The sequence below is a fragment of the Gasterosteus aculeatus genome, chromosome 21 (assembly GCF_964276395.1).
Source record: "Gasterosteus aculeatus chromosome 21, fGasAcu3.hap1.1, whole genome shotgun sequence".
NCBI classification, from domain to species: Eukaryota; Metazoa; Chordata; class Actinopteri; order Perciformes; family Gasterosteidae; genus Gasterosteus; species Gasterosteus aculeatus.
In genome coordinates this window covers 20,848,073-20,870,525 of record NC_135708.1, presented here as the reverse complement: position 1 = coordinate 20,870,525, position 22,453 = coordinate 20,848,073, and the positions used below count along the sequence as shown (strand labels likewise).

The following is a 22,453-nucleotide window of genomic DNA, read 5'->3' as shown; positions in this document are numbered from 1 at the left end:
TGAAAAATTGTATCGTAGCGTTTAAATACAAACGTCATCATCCAAAGAACGTACAGCAGATACAACATCCATCCAAGAGGCTGAGGGATTCACTAAAGGGCTTAAAGTGTGTCCTCTGTCTGTGTGTGTGTGTGTGTGTGTGTGTGTGTGTGTGTGTGTGTGTCTGTGTGTGTGTCTGTGTGTGTGTGTGTGTGTGTGTGTGTGTGTCTGTGTGTGTGTCTGTGTGTGTGTCTGTGTGTGTGTGTGTGTGTGTGTGTCTGTGTGTGTGTGTGTGTGTGTGTGTGTGTGTGTGTGTGAGAGTGTGTGTGTGTGTGTGTGTGTGTGTGTGTGAGTGTGTGTGAGTGTGTGTGTGCTGGGGATGGGCTCATTGTATCTCAATAGATTCATTTAAATTGAAAAGTGGCCAGTTGAGGTGAAAAGCAGTGATTGGATTAGTGATGTAATGCCTTTATCTTCTTTGCTGTGTGTGTGTGTGTGTGTGTGTGTGTGTGTGTGTGTGTGTGTGTGTGTGTGCATAATGAAATGGAGGCTCCTGCAGTCTGTTCATGTGTCAACAGTACACACACAGGCCTGTTTTTGCCATTCTGCTAAAGGTAGTACAACAAGTACTTTTACTGAGGTAAAAAACATATAACAGTACTTTTCTGTAAAAATACCTCGCTGCCAGTAGAAGTCCTGCAGTAAGTATTCCACCAAAGTAAAAGCCTGTACATGTTTATTGGCTGAGTGTTGTTGACCTTTCGAACCAGGCTATCTGTTTCCACCCGCTTCCAGTCTTTATGCTAAGCTAAGCTAAGCGTGCTCTTGATTGAAGCACAAGCTGAAGTCCTGGTGACCCCCAGTACTTCAAAATACATTATTAAGGTTTCACAGAGCAAAAACTTCACTTTCTAGTCTGTATTTAAGATGGAATTGCTTCAGTTTTTCAGCATTTTGGTGGAATAATTTTGGACTTTGAAATCTTATTTTAAGATGCAATTACCCAACTTTTGAAAGTTTTTAAAAATGTAACTAGCTAACTGAAACAAAGGTTACTTTACCGTTAAGATGTGTGTTAATGTCTACTGTTTTATAAAAGGAGCACATTTCCCTGAATGTGTAACTCATCTTTAACAGTAAAAGTGGGTAAAAAAGTCCTCAAACCAGACTCAATGCATTTTTAAGGTAATTTAAGTCCACAGTGAACGTCCCTCCTCCATCAGCAGCAACAGGCTCGACCAGCCAGAGAGACTCTTCCTGTTCTGCTGCCCGGAGGGGAGGAGGGGTGAGATGGAGATGAAGGGAGGAGGATGGGAGGAGGAGGGGTCTGTATCTGGAGATGGAGGGACGGCTGGAATGTGGGAGAAGAACATGCAGCGAGACGTTAAAGTTAAAGGAGTTTATGTCGCGTGTGATGCTTGTGATGAGGTTCAGACACACACACACACAGACACAGACACACACACACACACACACACACACACACACTGCTGATGCTCAGTTAACTAAGTAGTTCTGTCTTAACTAACCGACTTTGTAAAACGTGTAGTTCTAATGCTGACGGATTTGAAAAACGGAAACATTTGTTTCTTACTCTACTTTTAAGGTGGAATTACTTTAGTTGGTTTGAGTTGTTTTAGTTTGAAGGCTTCATGTTTCAAGTAGTAGAAGTTAATACATTGACACAACTTAAGAAGTACCTGTATCAAGTAATACTTTAGCCTTTGACATTCTAGTCACGTGGGGGTTTTAAACACTAAACAAAGGAACATTTCACACATTAATGACAGTTGTTTTATTTACAAACATGGTTCATCATCAGCAAACAGGAAGTGGATCTTTTTAAACACTATCGTGTCTTCAGTCGGACTGACCCCGTGACGTCATCATATAGGACAACTTTCCCAACACCTCTGAAACAGTTTGTCCCCCAACACCTCATGACCCCCCTCCCCCCCCAAATCTCGCGATACTTCGCCCGCTCCCCCGATGCGCCTGTTGCGCCAAACCTCGCGATATCTGCGTGAAGCCGCCGCCGCTACAGTGTGGCGGATCGCTCCTTATCGCGCCGTCGCGTGTTTGTGTCCGACCGGGAACCGGGAACCGGGACGCGGGACGCGGGAGCGAGTCCGGCCGCGCGCGCTGCGGTCCGAAGTTCACGCGACTTAGTGTCGACATTTGAGGTGATGACGCGCAAAGTTCCGTCTGACCTCCCGCGAACACGCGGCGCGATAAACGAGTTAAAAGTGACGCGGAAGTGATGCTCGTCGTCCACACGGGTCTTCGTTCCGGGAGGGGGGGCACCGGGGGCCACAAGGAGGCATCCGGGGCGGCGCAGAGATGCTCGGTGGCCACGTCCCCTTGGAGACCGGAGAGACACACGTGATGAGCTTTACTGATCAGGTTTAGAGAGGGAGGGAGAGGGGGAGAGGAGGGAGACAGACGAGGACACTTCAGGGAGTCCGACCAGGAATTTAAATAAAAAACAACTCCGAGCGGCTTCCTCTCGACGCTCCCGTTCCTCCGCAAGACTGCTGATATTTTTCATTTTGTTCTCCTCCGGGAGAGGAAGAGGGGAGGAGGAGGAGGAGGAGGGGAGGAGGGGAGAGGAGGGGAGGAGGAGGAGAAGCCGGAGTAAAGTTTGTCCAAGTTTGCACATCCCTTCGGAAACGCCATTTTGATTCCTCTGCGGGAGCAACTTTGCAGCCTCTCTGTCTCCCTTCTTTTTTTTTCTTCATCATCCCTCCCACCCCCACCCGTCTTATCACCCACCATCCCCGCGGCTCATCATCATCATCGCCCCCACCTCCACCACCACCACCATCATCATCATCATCCTCCTCCTCGCCACGATGTCTCGGCGCAAGCAGCCCAACCCGAACAAAGTGCCGCGTGAGTGCTCCTCTTCTCCTCTTCTCCTCTTCCTCCTCTTCTCCTCTCTTGTTTCCAGGCCTCCTGCTCCGCGCTGTCTGGCGACTGGGGGGCTTCGAGGGGGGAGTTGGACTTAAAGTTATTCGCTGAGGGAGGGGGGCTCTTTTCTCTCCTCTCCGTGTCGCTTCCTAGTTTCTGATGCGCATCCAAGCGGTGGAATTCAGCGCAGCTTCTTCCTCCTTCTGACACTTTTTATTTGTTTGTTTGTTGGTTTTGGGGCAACTTTATGTCGTCCGCGTGCGAGTTTTCGGCGGTTGTTATGAGTTTTTCCCCTTCGCCCCCTCGCGGGGTGGGGGTGGGTGGGGGGGGGGGGGGGGGGGTAAAGTCTGCTCGCCGCCCGGAGTCGAGCATCATATCTCGGGTGCACTTTGGCCGGAGCCTCGCTGCTAGTGGCCATGTGTAAAGCTACCAGACACCCGCGGCAAGCTGGCGGCAGGCAGCTGGGGCGCTTCCGGTGACGGGTTTCGAAATAAAACCACCTGTTACTGATGGACAGCGATATCCTAATCAGTGAGGGTGCAGCTTTCTATATAATGTTGAATTAGATCATACAGACATCCATAAAGTGTAGAAACCAACGCGCTTTTACGCAGAACGTTTGGTGCGATGTTTGTTTTTTTCGATGAGACGATTTAAAATGAGTCTTTTTTTGCAGTACAAAGTCACCAAGCAAATTAATTTGATAATACGGTTTAAAGACCAAATGTGTCAGTAATAAGGGGAATGGTGGCTTGCTCATCGCTGAGCTGCATTTCAACACATGCTGTTTTATATTAATTCTTTATTTAATTTCTTAGACCGTTGCTATAATGTTGGTATAGCAATGAATTACAATAATACCAACAGAGTCTGCGTACCTTGGAGCATAGTCATTCACCTCTCAAGTGTGCTTTTAAATGTATGTAAAAACCCAGATAATTAAGGTAAACAAGCATAACCGTTTTAATTCAATGACGCGCTTAGAGTATTTTATTTTGAAGGGGCGTGTCGTTCGTCATCCGGTCTCGGTCGAGCTAACCTCCGCTAGCTCGACGCCGCTGGCGTGACCTTGCCCGGACATATTTAGCCCCAAACAGCCGTTAATTCATTCACAAAGTGACGCAACGTGGCCCCGGGCGCGCCCGCCGTCGCACGGTTGCACGATTTATGTCAAGTTTACTTGTTTCATTCGTGTTTCGGTGACTTTTTATCTCCTCCCACCTCTCAACCGTCTCCGGTTACGCGCAGCATCGACGTGACGCCTGTTGCATCCTCCCCCCTTCCTCCCCCTTTAGCCTCTCTTCCCTCTCTGTCGACACCATCCACCCGCTTTAACTTCCATTTTAAAACACGGGCCGGCGGTTTATTCGCCTCTGCCGTGCCCGCGCCGGGTGATGCCCGCAGTGCTGCCGTGTTATCAGTCCTCCGGGTCAATGATTGACGGTTCGAAGGAGGCTCCTCGGCTCCGTCTCAGAGTCGAACCGGTTAGATAATGATAACGGTTGCTAGGCAACCAGAGGTCTCCTCGCGGATGAACTTTAACCCCGGAAATGCACCTCGCTGAGGTTCTGTCCGCCATTGCTGCCTTTTAGTGGAGGAATGTGACCGAATACTTCCACTGAAGTTTAAACTCGAGGTACTTGTACTGCGTCGAACTAATTCTGTTTCCAACATGGAACCGCAGGGTGACTTCCTGACACGCCCCCTTTCGCCCGTCCGAAGGGGGCGTGTCCACTGTGACCCCAAGTGACTAGATGACGAATCTATTACGTAGTATTCATAATAAACGAGAACCGAGATGAATCTCGCCCCAAAAGTGTTGAGTATTGTTGCCGCGTTGCATTGTGGGACATTTGAGACTCGTTGGGGGGGTCGGGGTCGCCCTGCTGCCTCATTAGAGCCACCGTTTACTGTAGTTTTCTGTGCTGTTAACAACATGCTGTGGGATTTCTAGCAAGTTTTATGTGTATTTTTAGTAACTATAAATGTTTTGCTCCGTAATGTGTACTTTAGTAGTACTTTTACACTTCCATCAGTTCTTTGTATTACAGTAGAGGATTTATATTAACCTGATGCTGCTACATCCTGTACCGCTGGTTGTGGTACTTGTATCGCAGTAGTACTATGCCTCTAGTATACTAGTAGTACTTCCTGTAGTAACTCACTAGCCTGTTGCTCTTCAGTCTGGAACCAAAGGAACCCGTCCCCCCCCCCCTCTTCTTCTTCCTCCTGCTAATCATCGTCTTCCTCTTCTCCTTATGAAGTCCAACACTGAGGAGCATCAGCCCTCAGTGACAGATCTGGAGGGGGGGGGTTCTGTGATGAAGAGTCTAACTTTGTCATGGCAACAGGGAAGGATGCTGTGTGTGTGTGTGTGTGTGTGTGTGTGTGTGTGTGTGTGTGTGTGTGTGTGTGTGTGTGTGTGTGTGTGTGTGTGTGTGTGTGTGTGTGTGTGTGTGTGTGTGCACACGTGACTGTGTGGGGGGCGTAGAGGCTCTTTCCCATTACCCTCCCCTCCCCCCACCTCCCCCTCCCAGTCTGAGACACTGGTTCATCCACAGAAACAGAAAGTGCTCATTTGTTTCCTGTCAAAGCGCCGTTTCTTCTTCTGTGGTGAATGTTTTGAAATGCTGACGACCGATGATGTCGTCGCTGATGTGTGACACACACAAGTACACAAACGCATGACAAAAACTATTGTACATTTGACTGTCGTGTGTGTGTGTGTGTGTGTGTGTGTGTGTGTGTGTGTGTGTGTGTGTGTGTGTGTGTGTGTGTGTGTGTGTGTGCTAATGGGAGCTTGAGTGGGACGTTTGGTCCACAGAGACTGAAGTGAAGCAGCTAATTAAAAGCTCTGGTCGTCCCTCTGAGGCTGCTGTTGTCTCCACATTAACCTCCATTAATCTGTCTCTCACACACACACACACACACACACACACTCACACACACTCCATTGATCAACAGTGAGTATCGGTCACATGACTTAAGTGTTTAACTTCACACAGGAGGAAGCTGCGTTTCAGAGTGAATTAAAGTGAGTTTAGTAACTTTATTTTAATGAAACACTTCATGAGCATTAAAATATAACTTCAGTCTTATAAGTGACTATACACTTTGAAACATTTATTTTATTAAACATATTTAAACTCCTGAAACAGCTGTTTTGATTTTAGGTTTTAAAACTTCAAATTATGAAGCTTTAAAATATCACTTATTGACATAAAAAGTAACTTTAGCTTTAGAAATCTGCATTGACTTATTAATCGTTTACGTTAGTTAACGTAAGTTATAATACAATATGACAGTTAATGCGGATAACTATGAAAGCATGTGATAAGTCATACAGCCTGTGATGAATCCACTGGTCTGATCTGGGGGGTCAAACAGGACCAAACCCCCCCCCCCTGGTCTGAATGGGTGGTGCTTCTTCAGGTGTGTTGTGTTCAAAGCCAACTGGTAGAAAAGCTTTGTGTTCATGTGGAGAAGTCTGGGACCACCAGGAGGACGTCAGAGACGTGTTGGGCTCCGTCTGAGGAGAGGCAGCAGGGTGTTGTGTTCAGGGACACGAGAAGAGGAAGGATGGACCTGTGTGTTGTGTTCAGGGACACGAGGAGAAGGATGGACCTGTGTGTTGTGTTCAGGGACACGAGAAGAGGAAGGATGGACCTGTGTGTTGTGTTCAGGGACACGAGAAGAGGAAGGATGGACCTGTGTGTTGTGTTCAGGGACATGAGGAGAAGGATGGACCTGTGTGTTGTGTTCAGGGACGATGGTTACATGTGCGTTGCGTTCTTAAAAGTTCTCAAAGTGTTTTGTTTTACAACACAAGCTTCACGTATTGATCAAACTACCAATTAACTGAACAATATCTTGATCAATAACACATCAGCAAGCTATGAAAGTGGGATGTTTTTAAATTTTTTCACTTTATAATTAGAACTATTTTTGCATCATAAATGACTCAGCAGATTATATTATTTACTTTCTAACTATAGAGATGCACCGCTATAAAAAGAGTGTGTGTGTGTGTGTGTGTGTGTGTGTGTGTGCGTGCGCGTCCTACTTTAGCTCTGGTCATCCCTCCTCTCCAGTTACAGCTCATCCTCTTGTGCCTTTCAGTCAGAGCTCAGGGTTCAGGCCTGTGAGCCGTCGATCACTATTGGTGATCAGGCTGATTGATTAGAGGCTTTAATTCTCTTAAATCACTTCAAAGTTTCCTTGTGATTCATTTCCTGACAACTTAAAGCGCCCGAAGAATACAGTCTGCAACTAAACCCTTATTAAGTATTATTGCTGATTTAATTGATTTTGTTGTTTGAACAGATTGAGGGGGGGGGGGGGGCTCAGGGTCTCATTTATTTCATAAAGCGCGCGCTGTCCCTTTAAGACAGCAGGCGAGCACATGGCATCATGACTGAAGATTAGCTAAAGGTCGTAGCATCTTCCTCCTCATTTCATCTCCTGAGCTCCTCCCCCAAGAAGAACACACACACACACACACACACACGCGCACACACACCTCCATCCGTTGATACATTCTTCCACAGCCGAGCCGCTCGGACTTTGGACCGGCTGTAAATACGGCTTTATTTGCTGGAGGCTGTAAACAGGGTGAAGGTAGCTGTGTGTGTGTGTGTGTGTGTGTGTGTGTGTGTGTGTGTGTGTCAAGCATTACACACTCCCATGCAGTGGTAGTTGCAGCTCTACAAGCTGCTTATCAGTGAGATGGTCCCACACACACACACACACTCTGTTGCTGATGGAATCCCACTCAACAGGTCTGGCCCACAGAGGACGTTTCAGCTTCATTCCTCCAACACACCTTGAAAGCATCAAGAAGCCCCCCCCCCCCCCCCCCCCCGCTCTGTGCCCTGCCCCCCCTCTTAGAGCATGATGGATGCTCTGTTGCCTCTTCCTCCCCCGCTCTGACTGACCAGTCTGGTCAGCGGGGGGGGGGTTTAATGACGCTTTACTTTATTCTGTTAACTAGATTGGATTTACTTTAGTTTAGATAGTTTACTTGTGTTTATTGTTTTGAAACGCTCATTTCTTAGTTTTCATCAAGTAGCTAAAAAACCCACAACACAAGCATGCCCCCCCCCCCATGTTAAAGATGGTGATGTCAGAGAGGAGCCGCCTGATTGGCTGCTTCTTAATACCTGTGAGCATCCTGATTCTGCAGCAGTTAGCTCCGGCGCTAACACGCTCATCTGCAGAAACATAAATTACAAAGTAATTGCACACTGTGTGTGTGTGTGTGTGTGTGTGCTGTATTGAGATTAAGTGGCCTGATGGAGCGAACAGACGGAGTAATCCCTGTTAATCTGACACACACCCAGCGGTGATGGGGCACACAGATTAACACACACTCGGCCCCTCCCTCTTCTGAAAAGGTACCATTGTTTGTTCTGCAAGCGCGGGACACACCTTGTTGCCACGGCAACCGAAGCGCCAACGTGCCCCCAGACCTTTCCCCCCCACACCCTGAGGGACGCTCCGGGCAACATGGTGTGATGGTCCTTTCCTTGCCTCCTCTCCTTGTCTACTTTCCTCCTGAACTCTTTCCTCTCATTTCAGTCTCCTTTTTTTGTCTCACTCCTCTTCCTTGTTACCTTGTTTCCTCTTTTCATTCTCTCCTCATCTCCTTGACTCCTGTCCTCTTTATTTACTCTCCTTGCCTCCTCTCTACTTTCATTAAGACTACCACTTCATCACCATCCCTAATTTATTTTGGTGTCTTTAAGCTTTTATTTTGAAGTGTGCGTGTGTGTTATCGCCGTCATTGTGTTGTGGTTGTTGGTCGGTTCCACGTTAAATGAGCCCAATACTCTTCATGTAGACATCGTATTGTCACATGACCTCTGACCATGAGTCTTCAGGGTGCAGGAAGTGTGTTGGTTCTTTCAGAGTAAAATACTTGTGTGTGAAGGACAAGGAGACACAAGTCTAAACTGTAGCAGCTGATTTTTAAGGTTGTGTGTTGAGGTGACTGGGGGCTCATAGGTGTGTGTTGTGGGTGTGGCCTCAGGTGTGTGTGTGTATTGGGGGGGTTTCAGTTAGTAGGTGTGCCCACCTCACTCCATTCAGGTTTTAGTCCAAAATACAATAACCCTTCCCCAACGGCAGCGCACACACACACACACACACACACACACACACACACACACACACACACACACACACACTCTCTCTGTGTCGCCCCGGAGGCAGACGCACAAAGAGGCTCTGAGTCTTTTCACTCAACTGAAACCTGGTCCTCCTCAGCACCACACCCTGCGCGCACACAAACACGCACGCACACACACACACACCCTGCGCGCACACAAACACGCACACACACACACACCCTGCGCGCACACAAACACGCACACACACACCCTGCGCGCACACAAACACGCACACACACACACACACCCTGCGCGCACACAAACACGCACACACACACACACACACACACCCTGCGCGCACACAAACACGCACACATACCCTGCCCCACACACACACACACACCATGCACGCACACAAACACGCACACACACCATGCGCGCACACAAACAGGCACACACACCATTTTTTTTCAATCTTCATCTTCAGTCTTTATCTCCTCCTCCTCCTTCAGGCTTTACAGATTAGAGAGAAAAGGTGTAACACAGTCATTCTCAATCAGGGCATTGTGGGTAACGTAGTGTACAGCATTCTTCTTCTTTGGTTGTAATAAAACCATGAAAACACATCTAATCTGAAGGGGGGCAGAAGAACGCTTGGGCCCGCCCCCCACTGCTTCCTGCTTCCTCTCCAGACAGGAAGTGAAGGACCTGGCGGTGTTGTTTCAGCATCTGTGACGCCGCCGATAAGAGATCAGTAAGGTGTGTGTGTGTGTGTGTGTGTGTGTGTGTGTGACACATTAACAGCTTTATCTGAAGCACTTTGCTCTCGGTGTAAAAAAGTTTTGTTTGGTCCAGAACGCCTCCTGTTAACAACATCACAGAGGGGGAGGGAGGGGGAGACGGCAAGGGAGACTGGGGAAGGTGAGGAGGAAACAAATGGAGAGAGAGCGAGAGACCGAAGGAAGGAGGGAGGACTGAAGGAGACATGGAGGAAGGAAAGGAGCCAATTGAAGGAAAGGGCAGAGGGAGAGCAGGAGACGAGCAGGGATAGGAGGAGAATAATCTCAAGGCGAGAGAGGAGAGGTAAAGGGGATATGGAGGACATGGGGAGGAAAGGAGGAGGAAGGAAACAAGGAAGGAGTGAGGAGACGAAGCTGTCATGAAGTTTTGATGGAGTCTCAAGTTTTCCTGAACTGGTTCAAACTGGAAAAAGTTTGTCTCCTCCGCAACAGCTGTTAAGATTGCTTACACACACACACACACACACACACACACACACACACACACACACACACACAGCTGTGAGGTGGGAGGGTCACAGGCAGCGAGGGCCCTGATTGGTCCAAAGTGTGGCCCAGAGAAAAGAACAGTTTGAGGAAGAAAGAAATGAGCAGCTGGAAAGAAAAGGAGGTGAAATAAGGAGAGATGGAGGAAAAGTAAGGAAGGGTACAAATTAAGGAGTTAAAAGAGGGAAGGAGATGAGATGAAAGTTTAGGAGAATAGAGGTGGAGAGAGGAGGAGGAGACTGATGGAGGTAGAAAGACGAAGCAGGAGAAGTAGATGGAGGAGGACGACAACAGAGGTGCTGAAGGCTGAAGAAGGAGGAAAGGAGACGTTAAGGAGCGTGTCTGTGTGTGTGTGTGTGTGTGTGTGTGTGTGTGTGTGTTAGAAGAACACAGCCTTCATGTCGGATACAAAGACTCCTTTATGAGGAGAAGAGGAGTTTCTCTCTTTCTGCATCTTTCTCTCTGGTCATCATTTATTTCTTCTCCTCCATCCTCTCCTCCTCCTCCATCTACTCCTCCTCCTCCCACTTCTCCATCTTCTTCTCCTCCATCCTCTCCCACTTCTCCTCCTCCCCCTCCTCCCTCTCCTCCTTCTTCTCTTCCTGCATTGAAAACCACTTCAAACCAAACCCTTTAAGCGCTGAAGCGTGGGTCGGAGGGAGGTGTGTAAACCAGCAGCGAGAAGGAGGTCGTTTGTTCAAACCACAAAACTTTATTGTAAACAAACGTCCGACAGGAACAAACGTGACTTTAAAAGTTTAATAAACGTCATCAAAGTGTTTCTGTACTTTGTACTTCATGAGCCTAAGTACACCAAGTACCTTCTACTTCTCTGCTAACTGTAAGAAGTACATGCTGTATTTCATACTGTACTACATTACATTACATTACATTACATTACATGTCATTTAGCTGACGCTTTTATCCAAAGCGACGTACAATAAGTGCATTCAACCATAGGGTACAAACTCAGGAGAACAAGAAACAAGAAAGTGCAATTTCCTCAAATAAGCGAATTTACAATTTGCTATAGATGAGTGACGTCACAAGTACAATTTAAGTGCTGCAATTTGTTAGTCTTTAGTCGAGGTAGAGTCTGAAGAGGTGTGTCTTTAGTTTGCGGCGGAAGATGTGAAGGCTCTCTGTGGTCCTGATGTCTTCAGAGAGCGCGTTCCACCATTTCGGCGCAAGGACAGCGAAGAGTCGAGACCTAGTCGAGTGTTTTGCTCTCAGTGAGGGAGGGACGAGTAGTTTTGCAGATGCAGAGCGGAGAGTGCGGGGTGGGATGTAGGGTTTGACCATGTCCTGGATGTAAGCTGGACCCGATCCATTCACAGCATGGTACGTGAGCACCAGTGTTTTGAACTGGATGCGGGCGGCCACCGGTAGCCAGTGAAGAGAGCGGAGGAGTGGAGTAGTGTGGGAGAATTTCGGAAGGTTGAAGACCAGTCGAGCTGCTGCATTCTGAATGAGCTGCAGAGGTCGAATGGCGGTGGCAGGGAGACCTGCCAGGAGGGAGTTGCAGTAGTCCAGGCGGGAGATGACAAGAGCCTGAATCAGTACCTGCGCTGCCTTCTGAGTGAGAAGGGGACGTATTCTCCTGATGTTGTAGAGCGTGTATCTACAGGATCGCGTTGTCGCAGTGATGTTGGGAGTCAGGGAGAGTTGGTTGTCGAGTGTGACGCCGAGGTTCTTAGCAGTCGAAGTGGGCGTTAGCACAGAGTTTCCAAAGTTGACTGTCAGGTCCTGGGTAAGCGAATCTTTTCCGGGAAAGAGAAGTAGTTCAGTCTTGTCGGGGTTGATTTTCAGATGGTGGGCGGACATCCACTGAGAGATGTCAGTTAGACAGGCAGAGATCCGAGCCGCCACCTGGGTGTCCGAGCGAGGGAAGGAGAGAATTAGTTGGGTGTCATCGGCATAGCTGTGGTAAGAGAAGCCATGCGAGCGAATGACAGCGCCAAGAGAGTTGGTGTAAAGCGAAAACAGGAGGGGACCCAGCACGGAACCCTGAGGAACTCCAGTAGTAAGAGGACACGGTTCCGACACAGATCCTCGCCAGGTTACCCGGTAGGTGCGGCCATCGAGGTAGGACGAGAGAAGGGAGAGAGCAGAGCCTGTGACACCGAGTTCTTGAAGGGAGGAAATAAGGATCTGGTGGTTGACCGTGTCAAATGCAGCAGAGAGGTCCAGAAGGATGAGGACAGAGGAGAGAGAGGCGGCTCTAGCAGTGTGGAGTTGCTCAGAGACAGCAAGGAGAGCAGTCTCTGTGGAGTGGCCTGCCTTGAAACCTGACTGGTGGGGGTCAAGGAGGTTGTTACAGTGGAGATAAGAGGAGAGTTGATTAAAGATAGCACGTTCAAGGGTTTTGGACAAGAAGGGAAGAAGAGAGACCGGTCTGTAGTTGTTTTCTTCAGAAGGGTTGAGGGTGGGTTTCTTCAGGAGAGGGTTGACTCTTGCCTCCTTCAGAGAATTGGGAAAACAGCCAGATAACAGAGCGTTGTTGATGAGAAAGGTAAGGAACGGAAGAAGGTCAGGTGCGATAGATTGTAGAAGATGTGATGGAATGGGGTCAAGAGGGCAGGTGGTCGGACGGGCAGAGGTTACTAGGGTAAGAATTTGGTTAGGAGAGAGGGCGGTGAAAGAGGGAAGTGAGGGCGAAAGAGGTGAGGTCGGTGGGACGCGAGAAGTAGGTGGTGGGTTTGAGAAGGAGGAGCGTATGTCAGCTATTTTCTTGGTGAAGTAGTTGACAAAGTCTCCCGGAAGAAGGGTGGAGGGGGGAGGAGGGGTAGGGGGTTCGAGGAGATTGGAGAAGATCGAGAAGAGTTTTTTGGGGTTAGAGAATGAGGATTCGATTTTGGACTGGTAGAAAGAGCTTTTGGCAGCAGAGATAGAGGCAGAGAACGAGGAGAGGAGAGATTGAAATTCAAGCAGGTCGTCAGGTCGTTTATATTTACGCCATCTCCTTTCCGACGCTCGCATGGTACTACATCTCTGAGGTACAGGTAGTACATCTCAGAGGTTCATGTACTTTTTACTCTCTCAGTGTGTAGTAGTACTTTCTTACAGTAGTGTTGAAGTATCTGATAGACTCAAGAACAATAAGCCGCCTGTTGAAGCAGAACAGCTGTGTGTGTGTTTTATCTCATCCTTACACACACACACACACACTCCCAATTGTGTGTCAGATATACAGGCGTTGTGTGTGTGTGTGTGTGTGTGTGTGTGTGTGTGTGTGTGTGTGTGTGTAGTCGTATGAGAGCAGAGGATGAATGTGTAGCTTGTTGAGCAGGGAGACAACTGGAGGAGGAGAGGGAGGAGGAAGAGGATGGATGAAGATGAAGAGAGATGTGTGTGTGTGTGTGTGTGTGTTCAGAGACGGCAGCGAGCAGATGTTAACGCACACAGCAGCTCCACAAGTGTTTGGCAGGAGCTGGTGTGTGTTCAGGTTAAATCATCTGGTGAATAATGAAGCTTCAGAGGGACACACACACACACACACACACGTAGCGCGGCTAGCTTAGCATCTGTTGTCGTGGTCTGAATGAATAGAGGTCTCACACAGGACGGAGGACGTTAGCTGTCTGCAGCACCTGTTGAACGTGTGTGTGTGTGTGTGTGTGTGTGTGTGTGTGTGTGAGAGAGCAACAGCTGCTCAGTACGTTGACATGAACCCCCCCTCTGACTTATTGCCCCCCCCCCCCCCCCCCCCCGCCATAAAACACCACCGTGGCTGTAATTACAGAAGAGAGCAGGAGGAGAGAAGATGGAGAAAGTCACAGACAAAAAGACACACACACGCACACACACTCTCAGTCAGCTGACGTGAGGTTTTTTTTGCAGCCGTTTCATTTTCTGGCGTTTCCCATGTAAGTATGAGGAAGTGTTGTTGTAGAGAAGAACCCTCTTCATCTGGTAAACGGACATCAGTCATGTGACGGCGCCCTGAAGGCGTCACGGGACTTTCTCAGTGTAACACACGTATAACGACCATCTTTGGTCCTCTGCTCTGTGTCACTTCCTGTTCACTCAGCTTCGCTGATTCCGGGTCACGTGACTGTCAATCATGACGTCATAGTTTCACGAGGCGCTCAGAATATGTTTTTCACAGTATCGGTTTATTTTGCGGAGGGATCCTAAATGTCGTCCACGCGATGTGTTCAGGGTCCGTCGGAAATACAAAACTAGCGCCTCGCTGTGATGAACGGTGCAGTTTCACCCGTCCTCTTCCAACCTGCCCTCCGGTTTAAACTGTAACAAAGCTCCTCTAATCATCCCTAAGTCCCCGCGATGCGCTCGAACGCACCACCTGTGGCTGCGTCCTCCCCCAGTGCATCATGGGCCTTCAGCAGAGAGCTGTCACTCAGCACATGATGGGACTTGAGCGTGAACCAGTGACTCATCTGTTGGTGGGGATGCTCAGCCTCGCGCTCCGCCCACCGCCTCACTGGCCAATCAGCTGCCAGGTTGGAAGACGGGTGGTGGGCAGCTGGCCAATCAGGGCAGAGTTTAGTGAGAGTCAACAGAAGAAGAAGCTGGTCCGGTCTAACCGGATCTTCTTCTTCTCTCCTTTTTGGAACTTTTCCTCCTGCTTCTTGTCTCACTTCCTTTCAGCCCGTCCTTGTCTTTCTCTCGCTCGGTGTCTTTCTTTGTCTCTCTGTCTCGCCATTTGGCATCAGTGTGTATTTTGAAACTCTCTGATGTTGCTTCCTGTTTCCTATAAAAAGTCTGTATGGATCATTTATTCTGATATGTGCAACAAACATCTCTAGTGCCAAAGTTAAAGTATTAATCTGTAGATTAACAGATAAAACCTTCACTTCATTTTCCTTCTCTAAATGCTCCTTTCTTCTTTCTGCAGTCTTTTATTTTGTCTCCTCCTCCAGGTTCTCTGCACTTGTTCATGCCTGTCACCCAAGAGCAGGGCGGCATTCTCACACACACACACACACATTCCTGCTCCGCGGGTTATTTTTACCTCCACAGTGTCTCTCAGGCGCTCTCATCTTTGCTCTCAGGTTGTTGTTTTAGTTTCCTGCGGTCGACCCGGTTACTCTGTAACGGACTCTAACCGGCACCTCGGCCGGTTAATGTTCCACAAAAGCTTCTGTCCTCGTGTTGCATCATTGGACATGATTTCCTGTTTTTAATATTTTCAGATTAAAGCTTTTTTCTCCCAGTATTCACGAGTATGAGAAACATTTTAACCATCTGAACAAAAAGCCGCTGCAGGGCGTCATATCTTTCTCCAGCCAACCTCGATTTTCAGTATAAAAGCGGGGAACTTTTGCCGAAAGTAAGCAGATTATTTGGTGAGATTTTTAATGAGATACATAGAATCAAATGTTTTTCACGACGTAAGCTTTGTTATGGCTTCCTCCTACGTGATGTGTTCAAGCACCGTCTGAAAGACGCCTTCTAGCTGTGTCTTTATAGGCAGAGAACAAGGAAAGAACTTTAACTGTAGTCCATAAGATGCTGTGAGATTCTGTCCGTAACAGAGGGGAGGACGCCAGGCGACCACCGATGATCTGCACCAGTTAGCACGGCTAGCTCGGTAACTTGTTGGCTTAGCTTAGCAGGAGCTTTGTATGGTGAAGGGCAGAGCGAGGCGATAACCCCCCCCGGGTTCACCTCCTTGTGTATCAGCTTACAGCGAGGCGCAGCAGCAGCAGGAGGAGGAGGAGACACTTTATTAAAGATGTAAACTGCTGATTTTCTTCTTTTCTCAGCACCTATTTCCTCTCTCCATCCTAATTAGTATTACCAGCCCCCCTAAGCTCTTAATCTCTCCTCCTCCTCCTCCATAAATACCTCCTCTCCTCCGTCTCTGCAGCCTGTTGCATCCTCTCATCCATCACTTTGTCTCACAGCAGCAGATTATCGTTGATGCTCCTGCTCCTCCTCCTCCTGGGTGGTGTTCATCCCATCTGCATCAGGAGCTCATTAGCTTCTGCTAAGCTTCTGTTTACAGGAAGCTCTCGTCTATGAGTTTCTTCTTCTTCAGTCGTTTCTCAGCGCGTTCCTCACACAGAAAGGAATACGTGTATGTATCATACTGTAGGTTATATATATTTATATTATTATACATACAATAGTATTATATATATATATATATATGTATATATATATTTCTTAGTATTCTTTTCTAGTTTATGTTGTTGGTTGACCTCGAGAATTATTCATTTAACAGCAATTATTTCTAATTACACAAACATAATACAGGAAACATACAACAATGTGTATAAGTGTTGCAGTACTGAAGAATACATAGTACTTTTAGTACTGAAGCCGGAGGTCTTCAGGTTTAACTTGAGTTACATAAGTTAAGTAATAAATATCATTAACGTTTAGCATCATAGATTTGAATAAATCTGTTATTTTTGTATTTGTACCTGACGACAGTAAAAACTAATAATTGCTCTTGCGTTTTTCTTCCTTCCTTCTTTTCTCAATTTGGATTGTCTTTTATTCTGAAACTCCAACAAACGACTTGCTACAGTGAAATCTGAACTTGTGTGTGTTGATGTGTAGCTCAGGTCCACGTTGCAGTATAATGTGTATTCACTGTGTGTGTGTGTTACTGACTGTCTCTCTGTGCTCTCCCCCCATGCAGTGTGAGCAGTGGTCGCAGACACACACACAACAACAAACCCCGCCCCTTCCTCCCGCACCGCGCCCCGCCCCCTCCCCTCGCCCCCTCACCAGAGCGACGCGAGTGTTGCATAGCGAGAAAAAAACGGACGGGTAAATATAAGCTCCTCCCATCCACTCACCTTGCCGTGCTGGCGAACACATCAAACGCACCTCGCCGTGGCTTCTTCATGTCCACCTGTCCTTCCTGCCGCATAACGACCCCCCCTGTCCTCTTCCTCCTCCCTCTTCCTCTTGCTCACTCGTTCAGCAGCATGCGCCCCCCCCCGCCCACCATCACTGACCTCTGACCCCGTTCTTCATCTTCCTCCGCAATGTAATCAGTACATTTACTCCAGTACTTCATTTTATACTGATGCCCTTTCTACTGCATCACGTTTATCTGGGTGTACAAATACATGAAAGTGTAAAAGTACAGCTGAAACATAAAATAGTGTTTTTATGAATACAGCAGTTTGAATACGTCATACTGAACATTTCACTCTAAAGGCTATTTAACGGTTTTCTATTCTAGTACTTTTTATAACAGATTATTATTACTTTACTTGTCAAAGAACATCTTTACAGTGTGGCCTTCGCACTGTCGGGATATACGTGCTTTTACTGTTCCAGTGTATTAGTACTGTTAGTACTTCCATCCTCTCACCTGTAACACCACCTGCTGCTTCCTGGCCCCCTGGCTGTCATGTGATTGGCTGCCTGGCTGTCATGTGATCCCATGTTTCGTGCTCCCGGCGCTGTTTTACACTCATTCTGATGTGTGCATGTGAACATTTGAACTGTTTGCATCCTCAGGATGTGTTTTGTTGAACATGTGACATGTTCTTAAATTGTGTCTCAGGGGAACTTTATTATTTAATTTTGAATAGTTTGGTTTGTCGCCCCTCGTTTTTATTTAAATAGAAATAATTCAGATTTATTTTGAAGCGGTTCCAATGTATATTCCCCAAAACCTTGGCATTTTTAAAGAGATTCATTTATTATTTATTCATATTTCAATGAATAAAATTTGCAAACAAAATAACATTTGAATGCAAAAATTGAGGAAATATGTAAAATATTCTTCATACAGATCAAAGATGATTCACTGCTGATTAGATGTTAAAGATTTAAAAAAAATGAATGGAATAAAGACGATAAAATATATATTTCCTTCACCAATGTTCAGCAAACGAATGAGAGTTTGTTCATTTATTAGAAGAATAATTAGCCAGCTTTAATAATGTGATAAAGTTGAGCATCACGTGAAACTGAACAGAAAGAAGAAGTGTTCTGAGTGGAGGAATCTGCGTCCTGATTGGCTGAGAGCCGACGTGTTCAACGCTCACACTGCTCTGTGATTGGCTGACAGCCCCTCCCCCCTCCCTCCTCCCAGCTCTGGTATGCGCCGTGGAGCTGACACACCGGCGATGCTATCTCAACACTTTATCACGTCGGGTCTAAACTCCAACCTGCGTGCGTGCGTGTGTGTGCGTGCGTGTGCGTGCGTGCGTGTGCGCCAACAACAAACACACACATCCGTCAATCTGTAACCGGACTGAGGGATGGAAAACACAGGCAGAAAAATTACATATTTAGGGAGTTAATCTGTTATTAAATCTTTATGGACTTTATTATTTACGGGAAAGAGACAAGGAACATTTACATTATTTTTATATATGTAACTTATATATTTCTAAACATATAAAATGTAAGAACAGGCTGTAAATATTTAATAATTATGTCCATAATTATGTATTTTCAAATCCCCTAAACGTCTTTTGATTTATCAAACCTCAAAAATACTAATATCACATTGCGTAAGATGAAAACAAACGTGTGAATAATCAACGTTCTGATCAGTTATAAAAAAGATAATTATTGGTATGTGTTGGTGAAACGCAACTTTTCTGCTTCGCCGTGGAAACTGAACTTAACGCTGACATCAGCAGTTTGTGGAAAGGAGGAAGAAGCTCCCTCGAATTTCTCTTAATGCCGCTGAAGAAGACGAAGACGCCCCGGGATGTTTCTGCGTTTCAGTTTCACAAGAGAGTGATAACAAGTTAGGACAAAGTACCGCGGGGGGACGGGGGGGTAAACGGCAGCCGAGTGTGAGACGGTGGGGGAGGATGAGGGAGAGAGAATACCCATCAATCGGCCTCTGTCTCTCTCACTGTGTCTCTCTTTCCCTGCTGTCTCTCTGTCTCTCTCTCCCCACTGTCTCTCTCCCTGCTGTCTCACTGTGTCTCTCTTTCCCTGCTGTCTCTCTCCCTGCTGTCTCACTGTGTCTCTCTTTCCCTGCTGTCTCTCTCCCCACTGTCTCTCTCCCTGCTGTCTCACTGTGTCTCTCTTTCCCTGCTGTCTCTCTCCCTGCTGTCTCACTGTGTCTCTCTTTCCCTGCTGTCTCTCTGTCTCTCTCTCCCCACTGTCTCTCTCCCTGCTGTCTCACTGTGTCTCTCTTTCCCTGCTGTCTCTCTCCCTGCTGTCTCACTGTGTCTCTCTTTCCCTGCTGTCTCTCTGTCTCTCTCTCCCCACTGTCTCTCTCACCGTGTCTCTCCTGTCTCTGTCTCCTTTCACAAACATAGCAAATATTTGCTAATTAGCTTCTGATGCTAGCACAGCTGTTAATGGGGTCAGTGGTTCAAAGGTTGCTAAGCTAACCGGATGCTAACAGCAAGCCTCTGTAGTAGTTCCACCTCTTAAAGACGGTGATTGCGGTTGAACGTGGAGGCGTGGAAGAGTGTTGAGTGGAATCTGGTTTTTCCGGTGAGGCGTGAAGCCTGACGGGGAGGAAGAAGAGAGCGACAGTTAGGAGGTAATTAATAGCCAACATGTGGTCACTGGATCCTGTATCTGCCCCCTCGCGCTCTGTCCACCTCCTCCACACAGGCCTCCGTCCCTCGCCTAGCGGAGGCTAAACACGGCCTGCTAGCTGAACGCACGCCTCGCTGTCACAGAGGGACGTTAACAAATGCACACGGTTGGAAGATTAAAACAAGTTAAAAGCAGAATTTGGTGGATGTGTCCGGTGGGGATGTTTGTTCACGCCACTTGGCTCAAAGCAACGGCGTGCACCATGTTTGGCACAGAAGGATAAGATGCGAAGTATCATTTAAAACGACAATTTACATTTAACCTGCATTTCAGCCACTACAACGCTCTCATTAACCTGGCTAGCATGGTTAAGCTAACAAAAGAAGGCTGACTCACTGCCACTCAACACATTTGACAGACATCATTTGATTAACAACTTTGCACGAAATTGCAGTTAACATTTGAAGTTTGCGTCTATGCTAACAGTAAAAATTCTAGTGCTGGACTAGACCTGTTAATGTCCAGCTAACTAGCGGCGCATTAGCCCATCGTTCTTAACCCTGGGCAAACCTGGGTCATTTTGATAATTGTAATGTTAATGTGTTGTAGCCACGATGCTAGCTAGTGGAAAAAAGCTGCTAAACGTGCTAAGTAGCTCCCACTTACACCGTGGAGCAGCGTCTGCTGCTAACACATGCTAGAACCTCAGGTCTCCTCCCTTTCTTCTCCTTGTTTGGGGAGTTTTTCCTGTGCAGATGTGAGGGTTTCGGGTCCGAGGATGTCGCATGTCTACGGACTGTAAAGCCTCCTGAGGCTAATTTGTAATTTGCGATTTTGGTCTATAAAAGAAAATGAATAGAAGCCGTGTAACTTAATTAATTCATACTATTGAGCCGGTAAAAATATAAAAAGATCCAAAAGCTGATGCTTTTTTTACTCAACAACAGACGTGAAGCTGCAATCAGGGTTTCATGTTGCAGCTGCCCGTCAGATGAGAGCAGGATTTATGGGGGTCAGGTGACTAAGAACTCTTCCTCCTCCTCCTCCTCCGGTGATGACTGACTGTCACTGGGTTACATCTTCACACAGGTGCCACACTCACAGTCGGAGGTCGTGAAATCACTGACCTCACGGTGACTTAGCGAGAAACGAAATGGGAAACTAAGCGGCCTCAGCTGGCTCCTCGCTTCACGCCATGGACTGACCGGGCCGGCCGTCTACAGACAGCGATGTCATCGGTCCGCTGGCTGTTCTTTGGTGCTTTTCACCTCGGACTGCTGATGTGTGCAAAGCAAACGCACAAAGCTGCTGAATTTTCATTATATGCAAATATAGTAGAGATACTAAAACATCATTGATTTGACCAAAATAATGAGTTGAGCTATGTCAGACTGAAAATGTATTTAAAAAACTGGTATTTGAACACATTGTTCTGCCGTGACACATTTTCACATCTTAAATGGAAAAACTCGACTGCGACCTTTGTTCATCATTTCAGTTTCTCTCTTCAGAAGCTTTTCGGCTTCTCTCCTCCTTTTTTTCTTCTTCTTTGAACGAGAAGGAATGTCACACACACGCACACATATGCACGCACACACACACACACACACACACACGCACACACGCACACATATGCATGCACACGCACACCTCTCTGAGCTGGAGGAGGAAGTGGTCAGCTCTGGAGAGCGTCTTCCTGTGGGGGCTGCCAAACAGGAAACAGTAATTACCCCTTCTCCTCCTCCTCCCCATCCTGCTCCTCCACCTCCTCCTCCCCATCCTGCTCCTCCTCCTCCTTCTCCTCCCCATCCTGCTCCTCCTGCTTCTCCTTCACCTCCTCTCCAACCATAGATCTATTTTTACTCTCCTCATTTACTTAGATTCTATCGTCTCCGTTCTAGGAGGTGAGAGGATCTTAAACGCTTTATTTCGTCCAGAGTTCAGCTGTGTTCTCCTAAAGGTCAAAGGTCAAAAAAGCTGCATTAAAACGTCAAGGAGTAATATGTAATGTGTTAAATCATTATTTTGTTTTTGACCCATTCATAGTTCATTCATGCTCATAATTTCTGTTCAGTGGTTAATAAACAAGGTTATAAAGTTCTGTAGTAAAAAACCTTATTAAATCATTAACAACGCAATTTTTCCATGTTTTTTGATTTTTTTTAAATTGGGAGAAGAATTTAAGTATTTACAAAGTGATAATTTTCTTAATTTCTTCCACAAACTATATTTATTATCCTTTTTCCCAAATTTGCTTTCATTTTCTCTTCACTTTATGATTTCATAACGTGTGGTTGGTAAACATTAAATGTCTGTGACACCAGACACTGGAGCTTCTGTGCTATTCTGAGTCGGCCTTCAGCTCCCACCAGCCTCCAAAGGGAAAACGGCACGTTTAAGGGCCCTTAGTTGGTAGAAGATGATTTAAGGCCTCATAGGATTCCAATCACAAGGTCATGAATCCATCTTCAATGTTCTTGAAGTTCTGCTTGCTTCATTATTCTTGTGGAATGTTTGAACTGATGACGTGCAGCGAGTCACACAAGTCCTTCATTTGTGAAGTAACGCTGGTGCCGTTTGTTCACATCTCAGCAGCCATGGAGAGCTGCACCGAGGAGCAGCAGCGGGAGGAGGTGAAAGTAGAGGAGTCGGAGGAGAAGACGCACAATGACCTCAAAGGTACGCCCCTGACCTCATTCAGAGTGTGACGTGTTTTAGCGTTACGGC

The 22,453-nt window shown here is 47.0% G+C and overlaps 1 protein-coding gene across 4 annotated transcripts in view; it reads left to right on the top strand.

Moving 5' to 3' along the window:
- The first annotated feature begins 1,615 nt into the window (after window positions 1–1,615).
- The window catches only part of rreb1a (ras responsive element binding protein 1a), a 39,400-nt gene continuing 18,562 nt past the window's right edge, over window positions 1,616–22,453 (top strand). Inside the window, exons 1-3 of one of the 4 annotated variants that reach the window (XM_078096402.1) lie at window positions 2,052–2,871; window positions 16,896–17,026; window positions 22,319–22,405. In XM_078096402.1, coding sequence (XP_077952528.1) covers window positions 22,324–22,405 — 82 coding nt within the window. In that variant the 5' untranslated portion in view covers window positions 2,052–2,871; window positions 16,896–17,026; window positions 22,319–22,323. Of the gene's footprint in view, window positions 2,872–16,895; window positions 17,027–22,318; window positions 22,406–22,453 lie in introns of all 4 variants that reach the window. The other 3 variants (XM_078096403.1, XM_078096401.1, XM_078096400.1) reach the window with 3 other exon arrangements.